The following is a 21,372-nucleotide window of genomic DNA, read 5'->3' on the forward strand; positions in this document are numbered from 1 at the left end:
ACCTCTCCCTTCTATTCTAGAATTTTCAGTGTGCATACTATATTTTCCTCTCTCAATTTAATCTTTCTCTTTGCTCTTACTCCTTTAGTTAAGAGCTGAGGTTAACCATGACTGAAAAAATGCCTAAAGAGCTTCCCCCGTAGATCAAGGGCGCTCTCTTCCTCTCATACCTACTGCAGTTGCTAAAACAAAAGGAATCAAAGAAAGTATGTACTCTGAAAATGAAAAAAGTCATTTCTAAACCTTGAGGGTTCTGAATTGAGTCTCAGCTGAAACATCAGAAATGCTATAGCAGTGGAGCTGATTTACTAATAGCATTTGTAAAAAGAGCCACTGATCTTCATGGGGTCTTTCTCTGGTACTCGTAAGCATTTGGACAGCTCTGAATTATTACTGAAAGAGAAAGCAAAATTTTCTTAAATGTGTCAACAATTCTTTTTTAGAAAAATAGTATTTTGTCTTCTTCATGTGAATTGAAATTTATTTACCAATTCAAGAAATTAGGCACACCAACAACTAAAATATTTTTTTAAGTTTCAGGTTTAACAATTCAGAAGCTAATATTTTTAGAACCTTTTTGATAAAAGCAGTGACTTTCAGTTGCCTCCAAATCACTGCACATCAGCAATCTACTTTTACAGCACTGCCACTGACATTTTTATTGTTCCAGAAAGCAACAGTAATACATACCCTGCTACCCACAATATGTAATTTTTTTCAGTGGCTGTTGTTCAAAAATAAGCTCAATTAACTAACTGCTGTGCACACACAGGCCATCTAACCATACTGCAATAACTTTGCAACTGGAGTTAGTGAAAATGAATTTTATATTAAGCTACTGCATACAAACCCACTGAAGTACTTGGTTGTAAAACCATACATTTTGTTCAAGGTACGACACAGATATATCCAAACCACCTTTGTACACAGAATTCAAATACCTAAATCAATAAAAAGCATGAGCATATATTGCTTTTTGTAGGCTTTGCTCAGAAAGAAGATAAATTTGCTTGCTTAATGCCCTGCATTACTAGAGCTATAGTATTTCCATATTATTACTTCACTATCCTCACTCATTACACATCTCTCGAGAACATTTTGCCATGTAGATGCATCTTAAGTCTCTCTACAGGGAGATATCAGAAGGAACAGCTAAAGCATTGTAGTTTGCTCTCCATCCCTACTTATTCTAACACTAATGTCCATATACATATATTGGTTGTCAATACCAATTTTGTAATTAAGACTCAATTCAGCAGATTATTTGTGACTTCAGCAAAGTATTACCTGAATCAGTAGCTTGTATCACTCTTCAAAATAAAACTCAAAGACATTTCCATCACTGATAGAAAAAATTCTCAATAGAAATTAATATCCACAGGAGTGATTGATGCTCCGGCGACAAATACTTTTTTGAGCAAATGACAAAGAATTGTAGTAAGATCTTCCATTTTAACTTGGGGAGAAACATAATTCCAAACTTTTCTCTGTACCACTAGATTTGAGATGGCACAGATGACATACTGTCTATTTATCACAAACTGATTTAAGATTTCCTAACCTTACGAACTTAAATGAAAAGCTTTTATATGAGGCCAAAGGTTTAATTGTACACAGGACAAATTTGACAAGTCTGTATTTTTGCAAGAGTCTTTATAAAGTAACATTATGACAAATAATGAAAAAAAACTTTTAATTTTCATACACACTTAATTATGCCAAACCATATATGGCAAGGCATCCAGTAAAAAGTACCTAGAACATCCTTTACTCAAGCTTAGCTCTGTAATTAGTATTAAAGATAAAGTAAAATGAACATCTGGTCTCATCTGCAGGTTTTTTCTTGCAGTATAAAAATGTAAGAATATTAATGTGTCAGTCCTATAGTTAATAATCAAAGGACTTTATGACAAAAAATTCTACCATGTACATATTATGCACACAAAAAAAACCTGTTACTGCTGCAAACAGCCACATATTTGCCCTGCTTCTTGCTCCTAAATAAATCTAACCCACATAATACTGACTGTAAAATCCAGTTATTAAGAAAATACCATACAGTTGCTATATTTTTTGACATCAGTGAGAAGATCCTTCTAGTACTTAGGTTGTACATTTATCAACATATTTATTTTGATGTTTATCCTAGAGAACCTCTCAGCTTCCTTTGTTCCATTAGTTACCTAATAAAGCAACATGAACGTAATCACAAAATGCAACAATATGAAAAATACGGTAATAAAGCAATAAAAAAAAATGGGGAAGTATACAAAAACATAAAGCACATGAAATTACTCCTTAAAAACAGAAAGCAAATATTAAGGGTACTTTGTCCCTTCAATTAGAATATGTATGCTAAAACTATTCACCAGACAACCAAATTCATTAATACTAACTCAATAACCACAAAATTGAATTATATGCAGTAAGTTGTTTCTTTTTCAGTTATTTTGTTGTTTGGGTGTTGCAGGTCTTTTTAAATACGCCTGTAAGAACTACATATACCTCTACCTATAGTCAATCACCAAAATCCATTAAGAAATATAATTCCTGTTGTGAAACCACACTGCAGTATCATGTTGTGTGCATTCCACACTACATCAGTGATACAGGGGGCAGTGAAAGAAGTATACGTACTGACAGAAACAAGCCCAGAAACGCATAGACTACAAATAAATTTTAGCATTGCTAAAAATCTGTAAGATTTGGGAGTGCATAATACCACTGCACTGTAAAGAGCAATATATCACCACACATATAGTTTTCATTCAAGAGTTCTCATCATGCATTTTACAGCATTTTTTCAATAGTCTGATAGTGTACATCACTTTCATTCCTAGGTCAGAGTTCTACCTTGAATTTACCACAACCCATGAGAAGCTTTCACATAAAAGCAGGATATCTTGTCATTATTTTTTTCTAGATGGCGTTGTGTAACACTTTATACTACAAGTCTTTGAGCATGTAGCTTTCTATACCAAGTCTCTCAAATAAATGTCACTTTGTTTCATCAAAAAAAAGTATTAATGATAACATATCGAGTGTTTACACTTTCAAACGTTTCAGTGCAAGTCATCAGATCTGATGAAAATAACCCATTTCACACAAAAAAAGCCCAAATTGTTTTTTTGTAATAAAAACTATACAAAAATCCCACTGCATGAAGTTATTTCCATCTAAAAACCAACTGCTTTCTAGACATCTTCAATTTAAAGTTACTTCACCCTCTGCTGATTCATCAATAGTCCTACAGAACCTGAAACAATTTTTTAGCAACACAAAACTCTCCCTGGAAAGTCAAAAAACATACAAATGTAGTTCAGAACAGTGTCTTCAGAGTAGCAGCTCTAGCTGTAATGAAAGCACAAAAACTGTGGGATTTGGTTGTAAAGGAAACCTGGCCCACAGTTCATAGTATTTACATTATACTTCATATAGTAAGTGCTCCCTCAGGATAAAAACTATTGAGGTCATGCCGTTGATCGCTGCTGGACTTGATTAGTCATTGCTTATTCTTCAGTAAGTTATTTTGAAAGATCTACAACAAATACACATTTACAGAAGAACAAGTAGGTATACAAATAAGGCAAGCTTCTAAAATCTATGTCTTGCAAGGCAGGGTGCAAAATAAACTAACTGCCAAATTGTGTATTACAGAAGTGTTTAACTTTAGAAGCAGTAAGTCATTGGCAGGGGTGGGTGGGATGTGTCCAGACATTAAAGGTAACATCACAGAATTTTCAGGCACAGAAAAGTACACTAAAAAGATGGGATACATAGCTGAAGTTACACAGACAGAGTGACATCTTAAATTGTAACATATTCTTCCTTTAAGTTTTACTGCTAAACACCAAAATTTCAAAGCTGTCTCAATTATGTGAGCTACTTAAAAGACTTTGGGCTTCTTTAAACTCTTTAATAAAGTTTAAAATACTGAAAAGAACAGTGTTTACTCAGGATAGTCATACCTGCAAATAACTATCTCGACATTAATCTACAGGTTTCTATACACTTGATCTGATATTAACTGCCACCAGTATTATTTGCTCCTGGCACAGCAGATCCTTCCACCAATTCTCTGATTTGGATTCTTATATTGCATAGTAATGAGAAACTTAATTTAGAGTAAGTTTGCAAGTTTCACTGGTCCACAAAAGCAGCTATATTACTATTATCTAATAAAATAACCAAAAAATTCAGTCACTACATTTCAAGTGGTTTGATAGTTTATAGTATTTCCTTTTTTTGTGTTAAAACATGAACTGGGCTGTCAAAGAAACTGGTGCTACAATTAATCTTGCCAAAGCAGTACAATTTTACTTTCTGAAGTGTCAAAAGTAATCTTGTGCCAAGATTGTTTTATACAGCAAAAAATACTACACACAGACACACAAACTCCAGGTAGTACATAAAAACATAAGTCGTCTCAGGATCAGAATAAAAAACTTAATTCTGAACACTGGTGTTGGTTCCATTAAATTAAACATCTAATTTCCCATGCAACTAACGTGGATAAAATTTGTTGGTTTTCCAAGAGAAACATCTGTTAAAGTCAAAAGAAAAAATGCAAACATTTCTTATAAATGATAGGAAAAAGAAGCTGGTCTCAGAAAAGTGGATTCAAAAATCATGTAGATCACATCACAATAGTAGCATTAATTACACAGGTAGAGCAGAGCAACATACCCATCTTTTCTCCCACCAAAATAAAATGGCACAGCTTGTTTGACCACCACAGCCTGCAACTTTTGTTTTCTTTCTCCTCTAAACTTAGCAGAGAGAGATTTCTGTTTTACTCTAAGAAATTTATCAAACAAAATATGAATAATCCAACCAAATTCCTCAAATTTTAATATTTAAAGGAATGTAAGGCATAGATTATTTCACTCTCCACATTACTTTTTCTGAACTTAATAAATTAAGTCATTACATGCTCCAGAGAGGTCTAATAATTATTAGCCAAATCAAGAGGTACACTTTTTATCTGATTTTTTAAACATGGGACTTCAGTCAACATAGAAAAAAAGTTTCAAAACTTTATATACCTTACTTTAAATGGTAGTGGCACCAAAACTCATTTTTGGTAGTTAGTAAAAGACATAATAGAAGAACCTTTGTAAGGAAAAAATACCTTCTAAACTTAGGGAAAAGCAACAAAAACCTCAAATTAGCAGCAGGAAAACCAAAAGTTTCATCCCTGGTAGCCTCTGCAGTATTACCTTCACCCTTGCTTTCAATTTCAGATTTCACAATCGAGGTCTTACAAGAAAGTGTTCAGCAAAGGAACAAAGCTCCTAATAACACTGTGGCATGTGTTTCTCCAGTAAGATATACAGTGAGTCACAAATTCTCATACAACTTTCCCACTGGTAGACAGTGCCCAAAACTTTTTTCACTGGAAATGTCATGTATTTTAAACTAAGTTCATTTTATTAAAAAACTTTATGGGGCCCAACAACAGCATTATCTATACCAAAAGCAAACTCAACAATTATATCAATTAAAAAAAAACTATTGGCATGAACAGCAGAAAAAGAAACTGCCCAGACAGGAGTGATCTTAACACAAACTAGCAGTCTCACTTAATCAAAACGAAGCATGTGATTTCAAAGTAAGCCTACTCCTCAGGCCTACATTACACCACAGGCCTAAACCCTTTCCTGGATAGAGAGCACAGAGCACTCAGGCCATGAGAAATTCAAATTTATCATATCGAAATATCTACAATCCCAGCAGCAAGTAACTAAGCAGTCAGTTCAGTTTAACTTAGAAACCCAGCGTCAGAACCCCTCTAAGATTGATGTCAGTCATATTGATCAATGGCACTGGACTAAAAATGAATCTTTATGTTTAAATGCTGTATTAACAGAACAGTCTATCAGACCATCTCACCACTCATAGTTAAGGGTGCAATAAACTTGTGTTTTCAAACATTAATGATCATCGTGAAAACTAAGACTTGGCACTCAGTCTTGTTTTCGTCACATTCCTAAGAATTTATAGGAAACAAGCAAGTTATTTTTCTAGTGCAGTAAAGACAGACTCCTAGAAATAAACTAGAATATAGATAAAAGAATCAGATAAATTCCACTTCTCCATATAAGCACATATAGCAAGTCATCTTGCTAGGGTAACTAGACACCAATGGATAAGAACTCTGAGTACCTAGATGCCTTTGGATAAGTACATTCTCACAACAAGAAATCATGAAACAATACTCTGTCTTTTCATGTCATCATAAAACCATGATTTTTAAGAACGCTCTAAAGTATTCTTAAGCTTTTTCCCCGAGTACCGATTTAATTGCTATGTGTAAGAAAGGGAGAGGAAACAACAAACTGAATATGGACTAGGAGAGAAACAGTAAATCAGAGGACAACATGGAATAATTATTTCATATCTGTGTTACCTATTTTAAATTTTAAAGCAAAGGTTACTAGGGTGGGATAATACTATTACTTTATATTTAACAAATTAAATGCTTACAATATCCTGTTGCTCCATAAGACTTCACATATTTTCCTCTAACTTTTCTCAGAAACCTAATACAGAGTATTTGAAGATTTCAAGATTCTCCCATCCCAGAAATCTACTTAGCAGCAGAGATACCAGCCAGTCATCACAAACTAGTCATCACAACTACTTGTTCCTAAGGGCTCAAGCCAAAAAAACAGCAATGCACAGCTAAATTACAGTATCAGGTCCTTAACTAATTCCATGCCATTGGAGCGAAGCCTTTAACAACCTCTTAATTGCATATAACTAGATCATTTATTAAACCTTTTTCCCAGTTAACAAGCCACACTATCTTCAGGATGTTTTCCCTGCCACATTGCTTTGGTCTGTAATAGAAGTTAGGCACATTGTAACTCCTAAGTGAAAGACAGAAACATTCAACAGTAACTGTTTTGAGAAGCAGAAAGTGTTAATCTAATCCCTAATCAAATTCCACAGAAAACACACATAAATAAAACCTATTTTTGTTATAAGTAATTAACTTAAGCAAGCACACCATTCATTCAAATCCTTCTTTAAGAAACTTAACCTCACAGTAGGCAACAAGGAAGACTTACAGATTCAGTCTACTGTCAGAAAGGACAAAAACGCTCCAACTCCTGAACTCTCACTCAAAGTTTAAATCTCAAGCAGACAATAAAAAATTCTTCAAAATTCATGGGGTAAGTGATGATAAGATCTGGAATTCCGGTATGAATTGATACTTACGTTTTGTCACATTAATATAGTTGTGTTATATCAGAAATAGAACTTCTTATCTAAGCAGCTTTCTATTAACCTGAGTTCAACAAGGGCAGGGAGTTACATATCTACTGAAACTACACCCAAAGTGTTCAACAGTTGGTGCTGTAGGCCTTCAGTTTCAGAGTTTGTATTTTCATATATTTAACTGATTAATACAGAATAGATCTTAAATATCTAGATCCAGGCTGAAAGAGAAAGAGGTTATTTCTTCACCCCTTGTTTTCCAGCTCCTTCATACCAAATACATAAAAATAATTTCAACTGGTGTAAAGACATCATAAAATTACTGGTTCTTGTCTGGAGTTTCTGAGCAAGGACACTGCCATCAAAATGTTTATGGGAATGACCGGAGACTTCAACCTGGTCTACAGGTCAGATAGACAAGAACGTTTATCAGCATGACCAGTATCAAAGAAACCTCCATACAAAGAATGTAAATGCTGCAAAACCCTATAGTTGACATTAACAGCAATATGATTTTCATTTTGTTTCTTCTGGTGAAGTTCATAAAAGAAAAGGCATGTAAAATGTTTTGCGTTTAAAGAAAACATCTGAACATACACAATGCAATCTCTGTGTTGCCTAGGCAGAGGAGGGATGTAATTAATAGTTTAACAGATTTCTGAATAAAGATGAGGAAAAATACAAATGTTGGAAACGTCAAGTGACCCAGTAACCTCCTAAGAAAACAAAGCGGAGACAGGTGTAACAGAACTTCAGAACTCTTAAGACAAGTGTAGTAAGCAGGATATACCATAATAAGAACTGAGAATAAACTACACACTTCAAGAAGTTACCATTAATTTTACTATGATATATCTTATTTAAACCAGATTTTTATTTGCACTAGATGCCTGGTTTGTTAGTACACTGCAGTTGCTCATGTGAGATTTCTGACACAAAAAGAAATACCATATACTTGTAAAATCAAGACAAAGCATTGCCTACAGATTTGTGCCTTACTTTGGACATCTAATTACTACACTAGATGATCAATCTGCTCATCAGATGGAGGGGGGGGGGGAATAAAATCCTGTTTCAGATAAAAGAAACAAATACTAGGTAATTCCATCCTAACGATCAGCTTTACCATAAACTCTTATTTCCCAAGAACTATGCCATGAAGCAAATGTTTTAACAAGTCTCACAAAATAGGTTACTCAGTTTTAGGTTTTAATAGTATTATTATGTATATAAATGCCCTTTCTGATAAACGATGAAAATCTTGCTTCAGTAATATTGTCTTGTATGCACTGTACAGCTTTTTCATGGTTGTCTGATTTTCTTTCTTTCTACTTAATAATTGCCACCCTCCCATTTAATTGAATCTCTGCACTGTTTTGCACAGTGCAACATGGGATTCAGCTGGAGGGGAAAGCAGAGTGCATCATACAATATGCAATTCATCGTAGAAGCCTGGCATGTAAGGCAGCAGTGAGGCACCCACCTACAACTCCATGAAGCAATGCAGCAAATTAATCAGACACAGACAATAAATGCACAAACAGAAATCCTCTCAGATGAATTAACCAAAATGAAATATTTTGATTCAGGTCAGTGAAACTGAAAGATTGTCTCCTACCCTCACCTCACAAGGGGGGAGGGCAGCAGAGGGAGCAGAATAAAAAACAAGTAACAAGTTACTCAGGAAAATAATTCATTTAGAATGAGAAATAAAATCTCCAATCAAATCCAGTAGCTTAAAAGAAATAAAGAAACCATGTTCCCATTGTGCTCCAAGAAGTAACAATGAATTAAGAGTTCCCTTATACATAATAAAGAAAAAATAAAATAAAGAAACAAAACTGCACAACCATCTTGATATGCATTCTATTTTAGAACACTTGATAGGATTTTCTAATGAAAAGAAGTTACCATTGCATCAATGACTTAGTTTGTTCTCCAGTTCAAGTTTGCTTTCTTTCCATTTTTCAAAGATGAAAAACATATTCAGAAGTCTGTTTTGTAGACTTAACGTTCAAGTAATGATTATAAATAAGCAGACTGACATAATTAAAGATTTACTTCACCTCTCACAAAATCGGTGAGCATATTATACTCTCAGTGAACTCAAACAGTCAAGGAAAGACTCCACACAAACTGGATTGAGAACCAGTCTGATACAACATTATCCCAGTTGAAACCCACAATAAGGGTTTGACAAGGGGGGTGGAGGGGGAACCAAACCTTCAGCAGAAGCGCTTCACTTCGAGAAAAACTCCTTAAAAACACAATATTTGAAAGAATTCCCATAACAATTCAGGCATTACAGGGTTAGTTGACTACACATCACTGAGGTTTTTCAAATTTTATCATGGCAATTAATTCAGCAGAATTTTTTTTTATTTTTTCCTTCTTTTTCCTTCAGTCAGGCACTTTTCTTGATAAACACCAAGCATAAAATGGTAAATCACAATGTCTTTTGTTTCATCCCTATGCTTGATTACTCTTGGCAGGTTTTTTGCTCTAATGAGCAAGCTGTTTGGCTAAAGCTACTTAAGTAAAACAACTGAAAAATTCAGTTGTGAAATCTGAAAATACATCTACTTGAATTTCAAGCTTAATTTTGTTTTATTATGGTGTAAGTAAATGCTGAACATTGATATATTTTTAATCAGATGTACAAATAATGTTTTTAATTTTACAGCTATAGGAATTTTAGCTTCAACTAGTACATTTATCCAGTAAACAATTTTCTTTCTGACAAAACCAAGCAAAAGCAGAATCTGTGTATATGGGAATTAAACATGCAAATTACTATATCTTTATCTGCATTGGAATAAAGTTTTTAAAGCAGAAATATCTGTGGAAAAAAACAGATATATACAGATATGTATTAATAATGAAAAGTTCAGCTTATTAATAATGTTTGACAGCAACTTCCAACATTTTAAGAAAAAAGTTTCCTGACATTCATGCTTTTAAATAATCCAACTACACTCAAACTGAGCTGGAGAGATACAGTCCAACTCTTTGTAAAAAAAAAAAAAAAAATCTAAAGATTCCCTTACTCTGAACTAAAGCGAAATCAGTTTGACAAGACTTTTTTTTTTTTTTTTTTAATGGAGTGTAAGACACCATCACATCTTACAATCAGATAAACACTGTTAGATTCTAACCTCACTTTCATTTCACAGAATAATTTCACAAATTTTATTAAAATATTTTGATATCTTCTACCTTACTTGAGAAAACTGGAGTTTTACATATTTCCTTAAAATTCTCCAGACCTTTGTAGCAATACCTGTCTTGCTCTTATGTGATACTTAAAGGCATGTCAAAAATCAGGTATTTATTCCAGCCAATAAAATGAAACTGTTGTCAACAACTACCTAGCATATTTGAGACATGAATCCAGAATTATTTTATTCTGCACATCACAAATGTTGTTAAACCCATGTCACTCAGTATATATATCCAAAAACAATCTACAATCAATGGGATATCAAAATCTGGTGGTAAGGTAAGGTCTGCAGACATGATGAAGTTGGACCTATGAAATACTTCTAATATTGTGAGGTATTTTGCTCCCTGGAATGAGGGATGGACAGAATAAAAGCTCTTTAAACTGTTATTGATCTGAGATACCAGTTAGTCTGTGCACGCGTGTGCATGCGCGATGCATGTATATTTATTATAAAACACACAAGAGCTTGACTCTTCAATATGCTGAACATCAAATACTCCCTAACATTAGTATTTTAAAACCTTCTGGGGAAAAACATTCAACATACGTAAAAAGTAAGCAAAGCCAGAAAGCTATGGTAGCTTTTGTCAAAACCAGGCAACAGAGGTTCCTGGAGATTAAGGCTGTGTAGAATCCAGTTTATAAATACACATTCAGTCCCAGTGAAGAACACTTAAATGCTTTGAGGTTTTACACATTTATATTAAACTACAGTACAAAACTACATAGTTAACTCTACTTCTGCATATGCTCCCTCCTCCGTCTTTATGAGACTACACAGGCAGATCTCAAAAGCAAAATCCCATGATTCATCATCCTGTTACACCTTACTTCGTTAAGGTGTCCTTAGAGTAACTCCAATGCAGTACTGGCCATACATCCCTGCATTCTTTGAGAGGATATTTTCTTTTAAGGAGACCATGAATATCACATCGCAGGTGGAACCAACTGCCTGTTTTCCTAACATAACTGAGTATTTTCTTTATTAGTGTAAAGAAATTCTGTGCATTCATGCCCCAAGTACCAGAGTTCACCAAAACAGGATCTTGTAACTGCCTACCAAGAATTCCTAATTACAGTTAGATACATGCAACTTTAAAATAAAATATTCACAGGGATGAAAAATTATACAGCTTAACAGTTTAGGAAAGAAATGTTATCTTTCTTGAGATTTAGAACAATAAGATATGCACTTAGTGTGCTTTAATCCAGTTCATGTAAGAAATATTGCACATTATTTGCAGTACACTGCGCAACCCGATAGCCCTTTCCCGGCTTTGGCTTAATTTATGAACATTAAGAACTCAGTAGGTTCATGCTTTTCATTCCTGGGTGTTGGAAACAAGACTGCCTACCCAATCCTCGGTACATTTAAACATTTACACTCCAGATTAAGACATCAAATATGTATCTCTGTGAATATCTTAAGGGAAATTCAGACGCTATTTCTCCACCTTTCTTAGGATTTGAACTGGCTTGTATTCCAACATAATTTGATATTTTGTGTAAAAGTAATTGACCGCAATTACTAACAATACACACAATAAAAAGTTATGAAGGTGTCAGAATAGAACTCCTTTTAAACAGCAAATTAGTATCAGAAGATTAATCAAGCACCAATCCTAGTTACTGTCATATTTGGGCCAAAGAATGAAACACTCATAGATCAGATTAGTATGAACTTAAATGGTATTCTTCCTTATTCTTCTGCAAAACACCACAGATTTACTGCCTAGATCATCCAGGAGTACTGCAGTTAATTCCCTCACACTGCAGGCCTTTAGAGATCAAATATTTATCTTAATCTGTGCCAGTAGCACACAGTACAGCCTCCCAAAAATGCTTTTACCCAACTAGAACTTTTGGGTTTAATAAAATCTGTCAGGATGAAAGTTAATGAGCCACTATATACAGGTAAGCATATTACCAAATCCAGTGGTCTATTTTGGCTCTAAACGTTATGAATACAAAGAGTTGTCAGTTTCACACCGGCTTACTAAATCTGACCAAACTGGTTAACTTTTTCTTCTGCAAAAGGCTAGGAGGGCACTCTATACAATGGCTTCCTGGTATTGCTGCTTTACGTATCCACCAACTGATCCTGCTTAAAAGAATCATTTTGGGGGTTTTCTACTAAAGTGATATTTCAGTTCCCATTACAACCACCATCAAATCCTTACGGATATATACATCATTAAATATATATGCCACAGTCTTAATATTAATAACTTCCCATTGTTTTAATAAATCAATCTGCATTTTAACAGCTTTTTCCATACTCAGAAGCCTGTATTGAGGAGTAAGTTCTGGACTTCTCATTGCTATGCTGCACATAACTGGAATGAGTTTCATCATCGATGCAAGCTCAAAAATGTCGAAGGAGTTTGTTTTCAGCTGTATGCAGGCCCTAGTGTAAATGCACTACATGACATTATTTGATGACTTGCAGACTTTTTTAGAGATGCCGAACAAGCTGCGAACTGACAATCTCCTTTGAGGATTACATATCACTTGAGAAAATAAAAAACTAGTTCACATGAATTCTCTGCAGAAAGATGTCAAGCACTGGTTAGTCTTTAATAACAATATTAAGATAATACTCTCTGGAAGTGGCAAAATACTAAAGTCTGGATGATTTACATCTTTTAAACCTATTCTCTTACTGTGTTCTCTTAAAGCAGCCACTTGTGAAGACAGAGCAGTGAAATCACATCCTCATTAACTTTGTCATGGGTTATAATTTCATACCAGTACTCCTTGTGTCCTGTCCAAGGTTGCTACCTTAAACTGCACCACCTTTCTTCAGCAAATCATTAATTCCTACAGTAATCTTCACTACTGTAATCTCTCAGTGTGAAATGAGATGACATGGGAAAGCAAAAGTGACAAATCATTGGGGGGTCGGGGGGGGGGAGGAATCTAACAAATAACTACAGATCATTCACATTAGGTAAGAATGCCCAGTGAAGCTTTGAACGCTAGTACTACTAGCCACAAGCTTCTCTCTTTCAGAAATTAAACTTCAAAAATATGAAAGTTACATGAATTTTTAATACAATATAGATGTTAGCATTTACTACCATTGCCTCCATATTTGTTTCTAAGGCAAACAAGGCAGATTTTCAGCATTGAGCACAATCAAAGACTTACCACCTGATGCAGAAAAATAAGCTGTTCATCTGTGGTTACTAATATACTCAAATATGTCAAATTAAGAGAAATACACATTGTCACAACTTTTAAGAAGGTCTACATTAGAAAAATATTCACAAAGCAAAACTGAAGCTGTTTTACCAACAGGTACTTCTCCTGCACTGATAGGAAAAAAGATAGAAATACCTTGATTATAATAAAACTTTCCCTACGTTTGAAAACTTCAGAGACACTCTAAACCTAGGTACCAAAAAAATAACCACCTGTTCAAAGGTTTTATTTTGTTCAGCATATGTTGGGATGGGGCAAGGGAACATGACATGACATGGGAAAACACAGAAACAACTATTTAAACTTAAGTACCTATTTAAAGGGAAGACTTACACTTGAAAACTGGCCAACACTTGCAAACATATGAAGCCAAGCTATTATTTCTCCCTTCTGTATCTAGTTACTTCAAATGCTTCAATGATTATGAAGTAACAGAGCTGGAGGAGGTGGAAAGAAAGAATTGATGGTGTTAGTCTAGAAACACAGGTATTGTAATATGCTCATATTCCATCGTTTTCTACATTCAGCTTCCTTTCAGAATATTCCCCCTCCTCTAGACCTTTCCTTTCTGATTGTATAAACCTTACAGCCTATTGCATTTTCTGTTCCTGCTACCATCTACTAGTGCATTACAAAGCTATTTATACTACACTATAATAAGCACAGATGGCTAGAGTCAATCCCAATAAGATTTAATGGTAAGACAAGAGAAGACTGGGTATCCATATCCATTAAACAACCTACCGCAAATAAAGATTATTCTTCAGAGAAAGGAGATAAAGATAAGATGAAACAATGTTATCAGCTTTACTTTAGATTACGAGGGCAATCTAAGGAAAAGCACATTACAGTCTACTTAAATCCTAAACATTAGCTATATAGAGCTTCCAAGCTAATGCCTTCCAAGAGACAGTTAAGAGTTCAATGTTAACAATAGTTTGAGATTAGTAGACTCCGCCTTTACAGACAAAAAAAAAAAAAACTAGTCACTAGAAACAAGCAACAAAAACAAACCAGAGGAAAAGTAATCAGGTGAAAGAAAAAAGGAATCCGTACTTCAGAACAAACTAGAAGCATATATTAAAAAAACAGAAGCCTTTTTCTACAATACAGAAATTAAAACTTAAGCTTTCCATTACACCTTCCCATTATAATTTGCCATGTTCAGTCTAGAAGTGCTGAACAAACAACTGCTTAAATTTCCTTAATTAATAAAAATCAACGCAAATTCCAAACATTTTCCTGCATTTCACATTCAAAAGACAGTGGTTAAGTATTTATTATTTTCATTTCAAAAGCATTAACTATAGGTGTAGGTACAAAATACTCATACTTTCTGCCAGATCTCCTAGCTTTCAAAATTTTCCTTCCTTCACCATATTAATAAAACTAAGATCATACAAAATAAGTAATTATTTAAAAATAAAAAAAAAAAAAAAGGAGAGAGAAAGACTGAAAGACTGGTACCACTTTAGACTAGCCAGTAACAAGCCTCAAGTAACAAACTGGCATGTGGAAAACAAATTCAATGCCCTAACTGAAAAAATAACTTTAACTTATTAGCAAATTCTTGCTTTAACTTAGGCCTAGGACAACGTAATGAAGAAGTTCATACTTCCTGTTCTGTAATTTCTTTTTTTTCCTGATACTATAATTATAACTTTCTATCACAACATCGTGTATGCAATAAAAGAGCTGCCCTAACCACTAATAAGAAAAGAGATAAGTTTTATTTACCCTGAACCATAAGAGGTACTGGGCAAATAAGCCTACCGGACCTATTTTCACAGCTGATGAGTTCACATTAGTGCAAAAAGACTGACGAGTGCTGTACTATTCAATCCTAAATACTGACCTCCTCTCAAGTACATTCACGATCTTCCACAACCTAGAAGGGATTCTAGCCCAGTGCAAAAAAAATTGTTGAACAGAAGTCCTTCTCCTCCTCAAATAAGGTTATCAGCACTTGATTCTGGAAACACGATAACTTTCCAAATATTTACATGGTGATGACACAATAAAGTGCAAAAAACTTGTGATGACTAATCCTTTTTAAAACAGCCTTTGGCTTTCTCTTAGTTGTACAGAGATGCAGTTGGGTAGATGTACAGCTGGACAGAGGTGTTCTGCTCACAACAGTAAAGAAACACCAGGTGTACAGTTGGAGGAGAGCTTAGCAGCGGTGCAGGGAGGTGCTTGTTTTTGAGAAGCCTTAAATCTCCAAACAGACAAGAGAATTATTAATACTGGCAAATATTAAATTGGTATGGAGACCTAGTATTTGATTCATCTCCTTTCCAAACACAGAGATTTAGATTTCACTAATGTTGAAAACACACATTCTTCAAGTATCTCCAAAAGACTCATTTGGGAGGCCAACATAAGCGGCCCAAACTTACCAAACGTTTTAGAAAGCAGTATGCTTTATGGTCAATGGGAGAACACTTCGTAGTGAAGCACAGCAAAAAGTGGTATTACCAGTGCAAACTCCCCCTTCACAGCTGATAGGTTTTAAGATCTTTGCTTGATTTTTGTTCTACCTTGTTTACCTTTGACAACTTTATTAATATGGTAGGATGATGGTAACACTGTGATATGATGCAACTGTTGACACTGATCAACTGACCATATCATTTCATAACAATGCTATGCCATAGTTGAATCGTGCAGAGTTTATTTATATAGTACTGCAAGTATTTTCCACTACAAAGTTCCTGATGCATCTTAAGTTTGCTCAGGAATTGCTTAAATTAAGATTTCTTTGAAAAGAACAAGTAAAAGTCACGAACAAGCAAGTTAGGTCATAAATAACTCTCCTCAAGCAGCAAGTAAAATTTACCATATAAAATACATTTATTATAGTGTCCTTTTAATGAACACAAATGGACAGGACACAATTTGCAAACATCAATAACTACAATGAGTTACTCCAAAGAATGCTACTTCATGGAATTTTACGAAATAAAACTTAAAGTTTCTGAAAGGCTTTCAGATAAAAATACAACACAGTTTTGTGAAATTTTGTACAACTGGCTGTAAAGACCACATAAAAAGGCAAAGTGATTATAAATAACAAAGCCATTATGTTCCATTCTAGGATTAAAACCAATATCATTACTTGAAAACAAGTCATAAAGATCTAAGAATTATTCCCTTTCTTTTTTTCTGCACATATTTACAGCATCATGAGGAATGAAGGTTTGATACATAAGATCTAGGATATTCTAAGTAGGAAAGTATAAACGTAATGCTGTTATCCAATTTTTTTAAAAGAATAACCTTCATTTCAGACAAGCTCCAGTTTATTTATAAATCTTCATCAAATGTCTGGTGCAGCCATTGTGGACAAGACCATTAGCACAAAACACTATAAATATAATAAAATATGAATGAAGAAGATTCCCCTAATTTAGTATCTACTAAAGAACCTCAGTTCCCAAGCATGAAATAAATAAAGGATATGTACTCATGGGCTAGGACATCCCAGCAGCGTGACACCACTGGCTGCTGAAGCAGGCTAACCAAGCAGCTTGAAAAACCTTAACACGCACATCAACCTGAGACTTATTTTAGTGACAGATGTAAGAGCTGCAGCTACCCAGCAACTGGACTGCAGCAGCACTAAGACTGGCTTGAAAACCCTTCCTCCCCAGCTACTACAGGCAAAAAGTAAACATATCCATGTAGGTAACCCAGAATGTTTGATTCACACATACAAGTTGACAGAGTTGGTAATTGACATATGAAGAATACACTTCCCCCCACACCCTCATCTTTAAGATGGGAAGTCTCCTATTTAAGAACAGCCCATTTTCAATTTTTACACAAGGAAAAGATGAGAGAGGATAGCCTCTAACAGGGCACCTAGCTTCCCACTGTTCCACTTTAAGGCACAGTTCTTGCCTAGGTATTTTTCATTATTTTCAACAGATTTGTCAGAACGATGAAGATCTTCCAAAAGAACTGAGGAGTCAGTTACATTTTTGCATGTACAAAGTACTGAAAAGATCTTAGCTAATACTATCACATTGATAACAGTCTTTACTGACGAATTTGACAATTTAGAGGACATTAAGCCAGTTAGATTGGGGGGGGGGGGGGGGTGTTAGGTTTGTTTCAGGTTGTTGTTTTTTTTAATAAAATATCGTATCCTGGTTTATTAGGTTTCGTAAGGGTTCCCTTTCTGAATGACTGACTACCTTCTTCCTCTCTGTGATCTAAAACTCTTAAGAAACAGCCAATGAGGCAGAAGTCAGGGTCATTATCTTGCACATTAATCAGTCCTGTCAGTTAAGTCTTAAGTTAAGCCTTTAAATACTTCTTTTCACACCAGAATACCATCTCACCCTTACATCTGTAGGGTATTTAAAGCCTGCAAAACGTATGCTACTCTCTGACCAGAGAATTAAGTTACAAACACAGGTCTTGCATACCTTTATTTTGATTTTAGCTCCACAAGACAACTTACCCATACATAGGTTTAAAATGCAGTTATGCTGTTCCTTAACAGCAGGCAACATTTGAATAATTAATTAAACTGCTAATCACAATTTCAAAACCAACAAATTACAGTCATACAAGTAAATTTACTCGTTATATAAAACTGTAGGATGTTAACAAAACTTCTTCACCATGTTATATTTAAGGATGATAACTGATCAGTGCCTGTTACAAGTAAAATATTCTCCTAATGCATTCTTGTACAGGTAGATTAACTCATAATTTTTATTTTTTTACAATTATATCTTATGAATTACTGAAAACCACTCACACTTTAAAAGGAGTGCCTTCTAAAGTATTAGGACCATCCATAAATATTCCATATCAAGTACCGATCCATAGGATATAAGCTTTTTGCACAAGAAATACGAGCATATTCCTCACTGAGGTACCAGCTTTATAAAACTTAAACAGTGTAAAAATAAGCCATCATATTTGTAAATTGCCTCGGAAAAATCAGTATGCAGTACTTCCTCAAAGCAGTCACTCTTAAAACCCTTGGGGACACCTACTTGTCACAGAATAAATTATCTGGCTAATATCCAACATTACAGTATATGTCAGCAGGCACCCAGGAGACAGGCATTAGAGAGCACTTAGCTTCTTCAGCCTTGCAGGGTAGTCCTTACATATATGACTTTGCCCAATTATAAAACATAACTGATGTACTTATTTTGGAGTTTTCTAGCTGCATCCTTTCATCCTAAAACATTTATACAGTGCTGTGTATTTATTTTTTTTCAGAATCACAGGTCCCAAAGTACAGTACCTCAAACAAAGTTGGTGGTTTTTTTTACATGAACATAGATTTTTAAGATATTCAAAGCAAATAAAAACATCCGCATACTAATCTGAATGTTCTCAAACACTTAAATTATGCTGTTTAATAGAAACTAAGGGGGAAATAAGTTCCTCTGCAACTCTAACTGCGGCTCTTCTTTCCTAGTTGCTTAACATAAATAGCCAAGTCTGCATCCAACATACAACATATACATGAAGTTAGAAAATACATGCATCACAGGTACACTACGGCTCTCAAAACACTGGAGATTTTTACTTCAGTTTGCCATAGCAAACCATGGTCTCTAGCAAGCTGCAGCACAAGAAACCTGTTGACTTGGAAGTTACAAACCAAATAAATGCTTTACACCAAATCAAAGAAATCCAGTAAGCAATATAATAAAGCTAAATAGAAAATTGTTTTGCATGCTTAGAACTCCAATTTTTAAAAGCGACACTAAAGAATGCAACACATTGCAATGGCAAAGAAAATGCTTTTCGTTGAATAAAATGTGAAAGACTTTTTTAAATCGATTGGGTTTCACTCAACTTGCGACAGAGCACAAACCAAGTGCAAAAGCACGCCACTCCGGAGCACGAGAGCCACCTCACAGCAGCAGGTTTCGTAACTGACGAGATTCGGGTCAGACCGGCGCTGGCGCTCACGCACCCGGTGCGCGGCAGCCCGGCCGCACCGCCGGCACAACTCGCCGCCTCGCTGGGCGGACTGGCCCCCTCCGCCCCCGGGCCGTGCCCGCTGCCTCCCTGTCCCCCGCCGCCCCCGGGCCGTGTCCACAGCCCCCCCGTCTCCCGCCGCCCCCGGGCCGTGCCCGCAGCCCCCTCGCCCCCCAGCCCGCCCTCCCTGCACCTCCGACATCGGCAAGGTGACAGCGGGCGGCCTCGGCCGGCGCACGCTCCCAGGTGGCGAGGGCCCTGCCCCGGGCGGAGCTCGCACAGCGGCGCCGGCCGAGCCCCCTGCCCCCCGCCCCGGGCCCGCCTCGCCCCGCTCCGGCGGGGAGGGGAGCCCAGCGGCCGCGGCGCGCCCCCACCGCAGCCCTTCCCGCAGCCACCGCCGCTCCCGCTGCAGCGCGGGGAGCCAGGGCGGGGCGGGGGGCGAGGAGGACAACCGCAACTCCCCCTCCGCCAACCGCCCCCTCGTAACGGCTGGCGACCCGCAGGGCGGGAAGCAGCTCCCGCGGCCCGGCTCGCTGGGCACTAGGGGTGCGAGCCGGTCGGTCCCCGTCGCTCAGCGGGGGCAGCGCACCAGGAGCTGCCCGGTGAGACCTCCCTCCTCCCGGCGAGGCGCCGCCGGGAATTAAAATACAAATTAAAATTCGGGGAGAAGGGGCGGGGGGCGGGAAGCTGAGGCTGCACTCCAGCACCGGCTGCCCGCAAGGGTGCCCTCCGCGAGCGGCACCAACCCGCCAGCCGCCACGGGAGCGGGCCGGGCGCGGCTGCCGGCCGGCGGGGTGGAAAGGTTGAACTTACGTCTCGGAATTTGTTCCACTGCCCGACCTCCTTGTCGTACTGGGAGATGGTCGTGAGCCATTGTTTATCGTCCATAAAATTGCTGCTGTCCGGCCTGCCCCCAGCCGCCGCCGCCAGCGCCGGGCTGCACCAGGCTGCCGCGCACACGCACACGAAGGCTGCTACCTTGAGCATCTGGGCGAGAGAAGAGACGGAGAGGGGGGTCACCCACAGCAGCTCCGAACCCCAGCCGGGGGCTGCCGGCAGGGGCCCGGGACAACCGCCTGCAGCGGGCCCCTCGGGCAAGGGGCACGGGGGTCAGGGGAAGGGGAGGCTGCCCAGCCCCTCACCTTTGCTGCAAGCCCCCCAACCCCGCTCCTGGCCGCGGGCCGCTCCCTCCCCGCACGCGCCGCCGTCTGCAGCCGGCCGCTCCGCGCCGCGTGCTCCGCCCGCCCTTCGCCCCGCCCCGCCCCGCCCCCGTGCCGCTCCGCGCGCTGCCGGCGGCGACGCTGCGCCGAGGCTAACGGCCCGCGGGCGGGCGGCGTGAGCCGCGACCTCCGCCGGAGCGCACTGTCCTGAGGTGAGCCCCGCCGGGCGGTGCTTGGCCTCGGCCTCGACCCTCCATCTCCGCCGCCGCCACGGCAGCGGGACCGGTCGCACGGGCCACCCTCGTCGCGCCCCTCGTAGCCCCGCCAGAGCCGCGCCGTGCCGCCGGCACCTCCAGGTGGGGGTGGAAGCCGCTAGAACTTTTCTACCGCCGTGTTGGCACCCTGTACCCCAAGTTAAGTCTGCGAAAATCCCTAGCAGGATAGAGGCTTTCACGACTCCCAGTAATTTCAAGATAAAACTTCCTGTACCTTAGGGAAAAGGCGACACGCCAGCTCTCCCATCGCCCCTGAATGCTGATTTAGGTACACGCCTTCATTGTAATGCCGCCTGTGATATTCCCTCTTGTAGGAATCATGTGCTTTTCC

The 21,372-nt window shown here is 37.9% G+C and overlaps 1 protein-coding gene across 2 annotated transcripts in view; it reads right to left on the reverse strand.

The window, feature by feature from the left end:
• Nucleotides 1–20,844, reverse strand: part of SPOCK3 (SPARC (osteonectin), cwcv and kazal like domains proteoglycan 3) — a 211,708-nt gene extending 190,864 nt beyond the window's left edge. For both annotated transcript variants that reach the window (XM_040601661.1, XM_040601652.1), the window contains exons 1-2: nucleotides 20,749–20,844; nucleotides 20,420–20,593 (exon numbers count right to left, since the gene is read on the reverse strand). In XM_040601661.1, coding sequence (XP_040457595.1) covers nucleotides 20,420–20,593 — 174 coding nt within the window. In that variant the 5' untranslated portion in view covers nucleotides 20,749–20,844. The remainder of the gene's footprint in view (nucleotides 1–20,419; nucleotides 20,594–20,748) is intronic.
• Between the last annotated feature and the right edge of the window lie 528 nt (nucleotides 20,845–21,372).

Source organism: Falco naumanni, chromosome 1 (assembly GCF_017639655.2).
Source record: "Falco naumanni isolate bFalNau1 chromosome 1, bFalNau1.pat, whole genome shotgun sequence".
NCBI lineage: Eukaryota > Metazoa > Chordata > Aves > Falconiformes > Falconidae > Falco > Falco naumanni.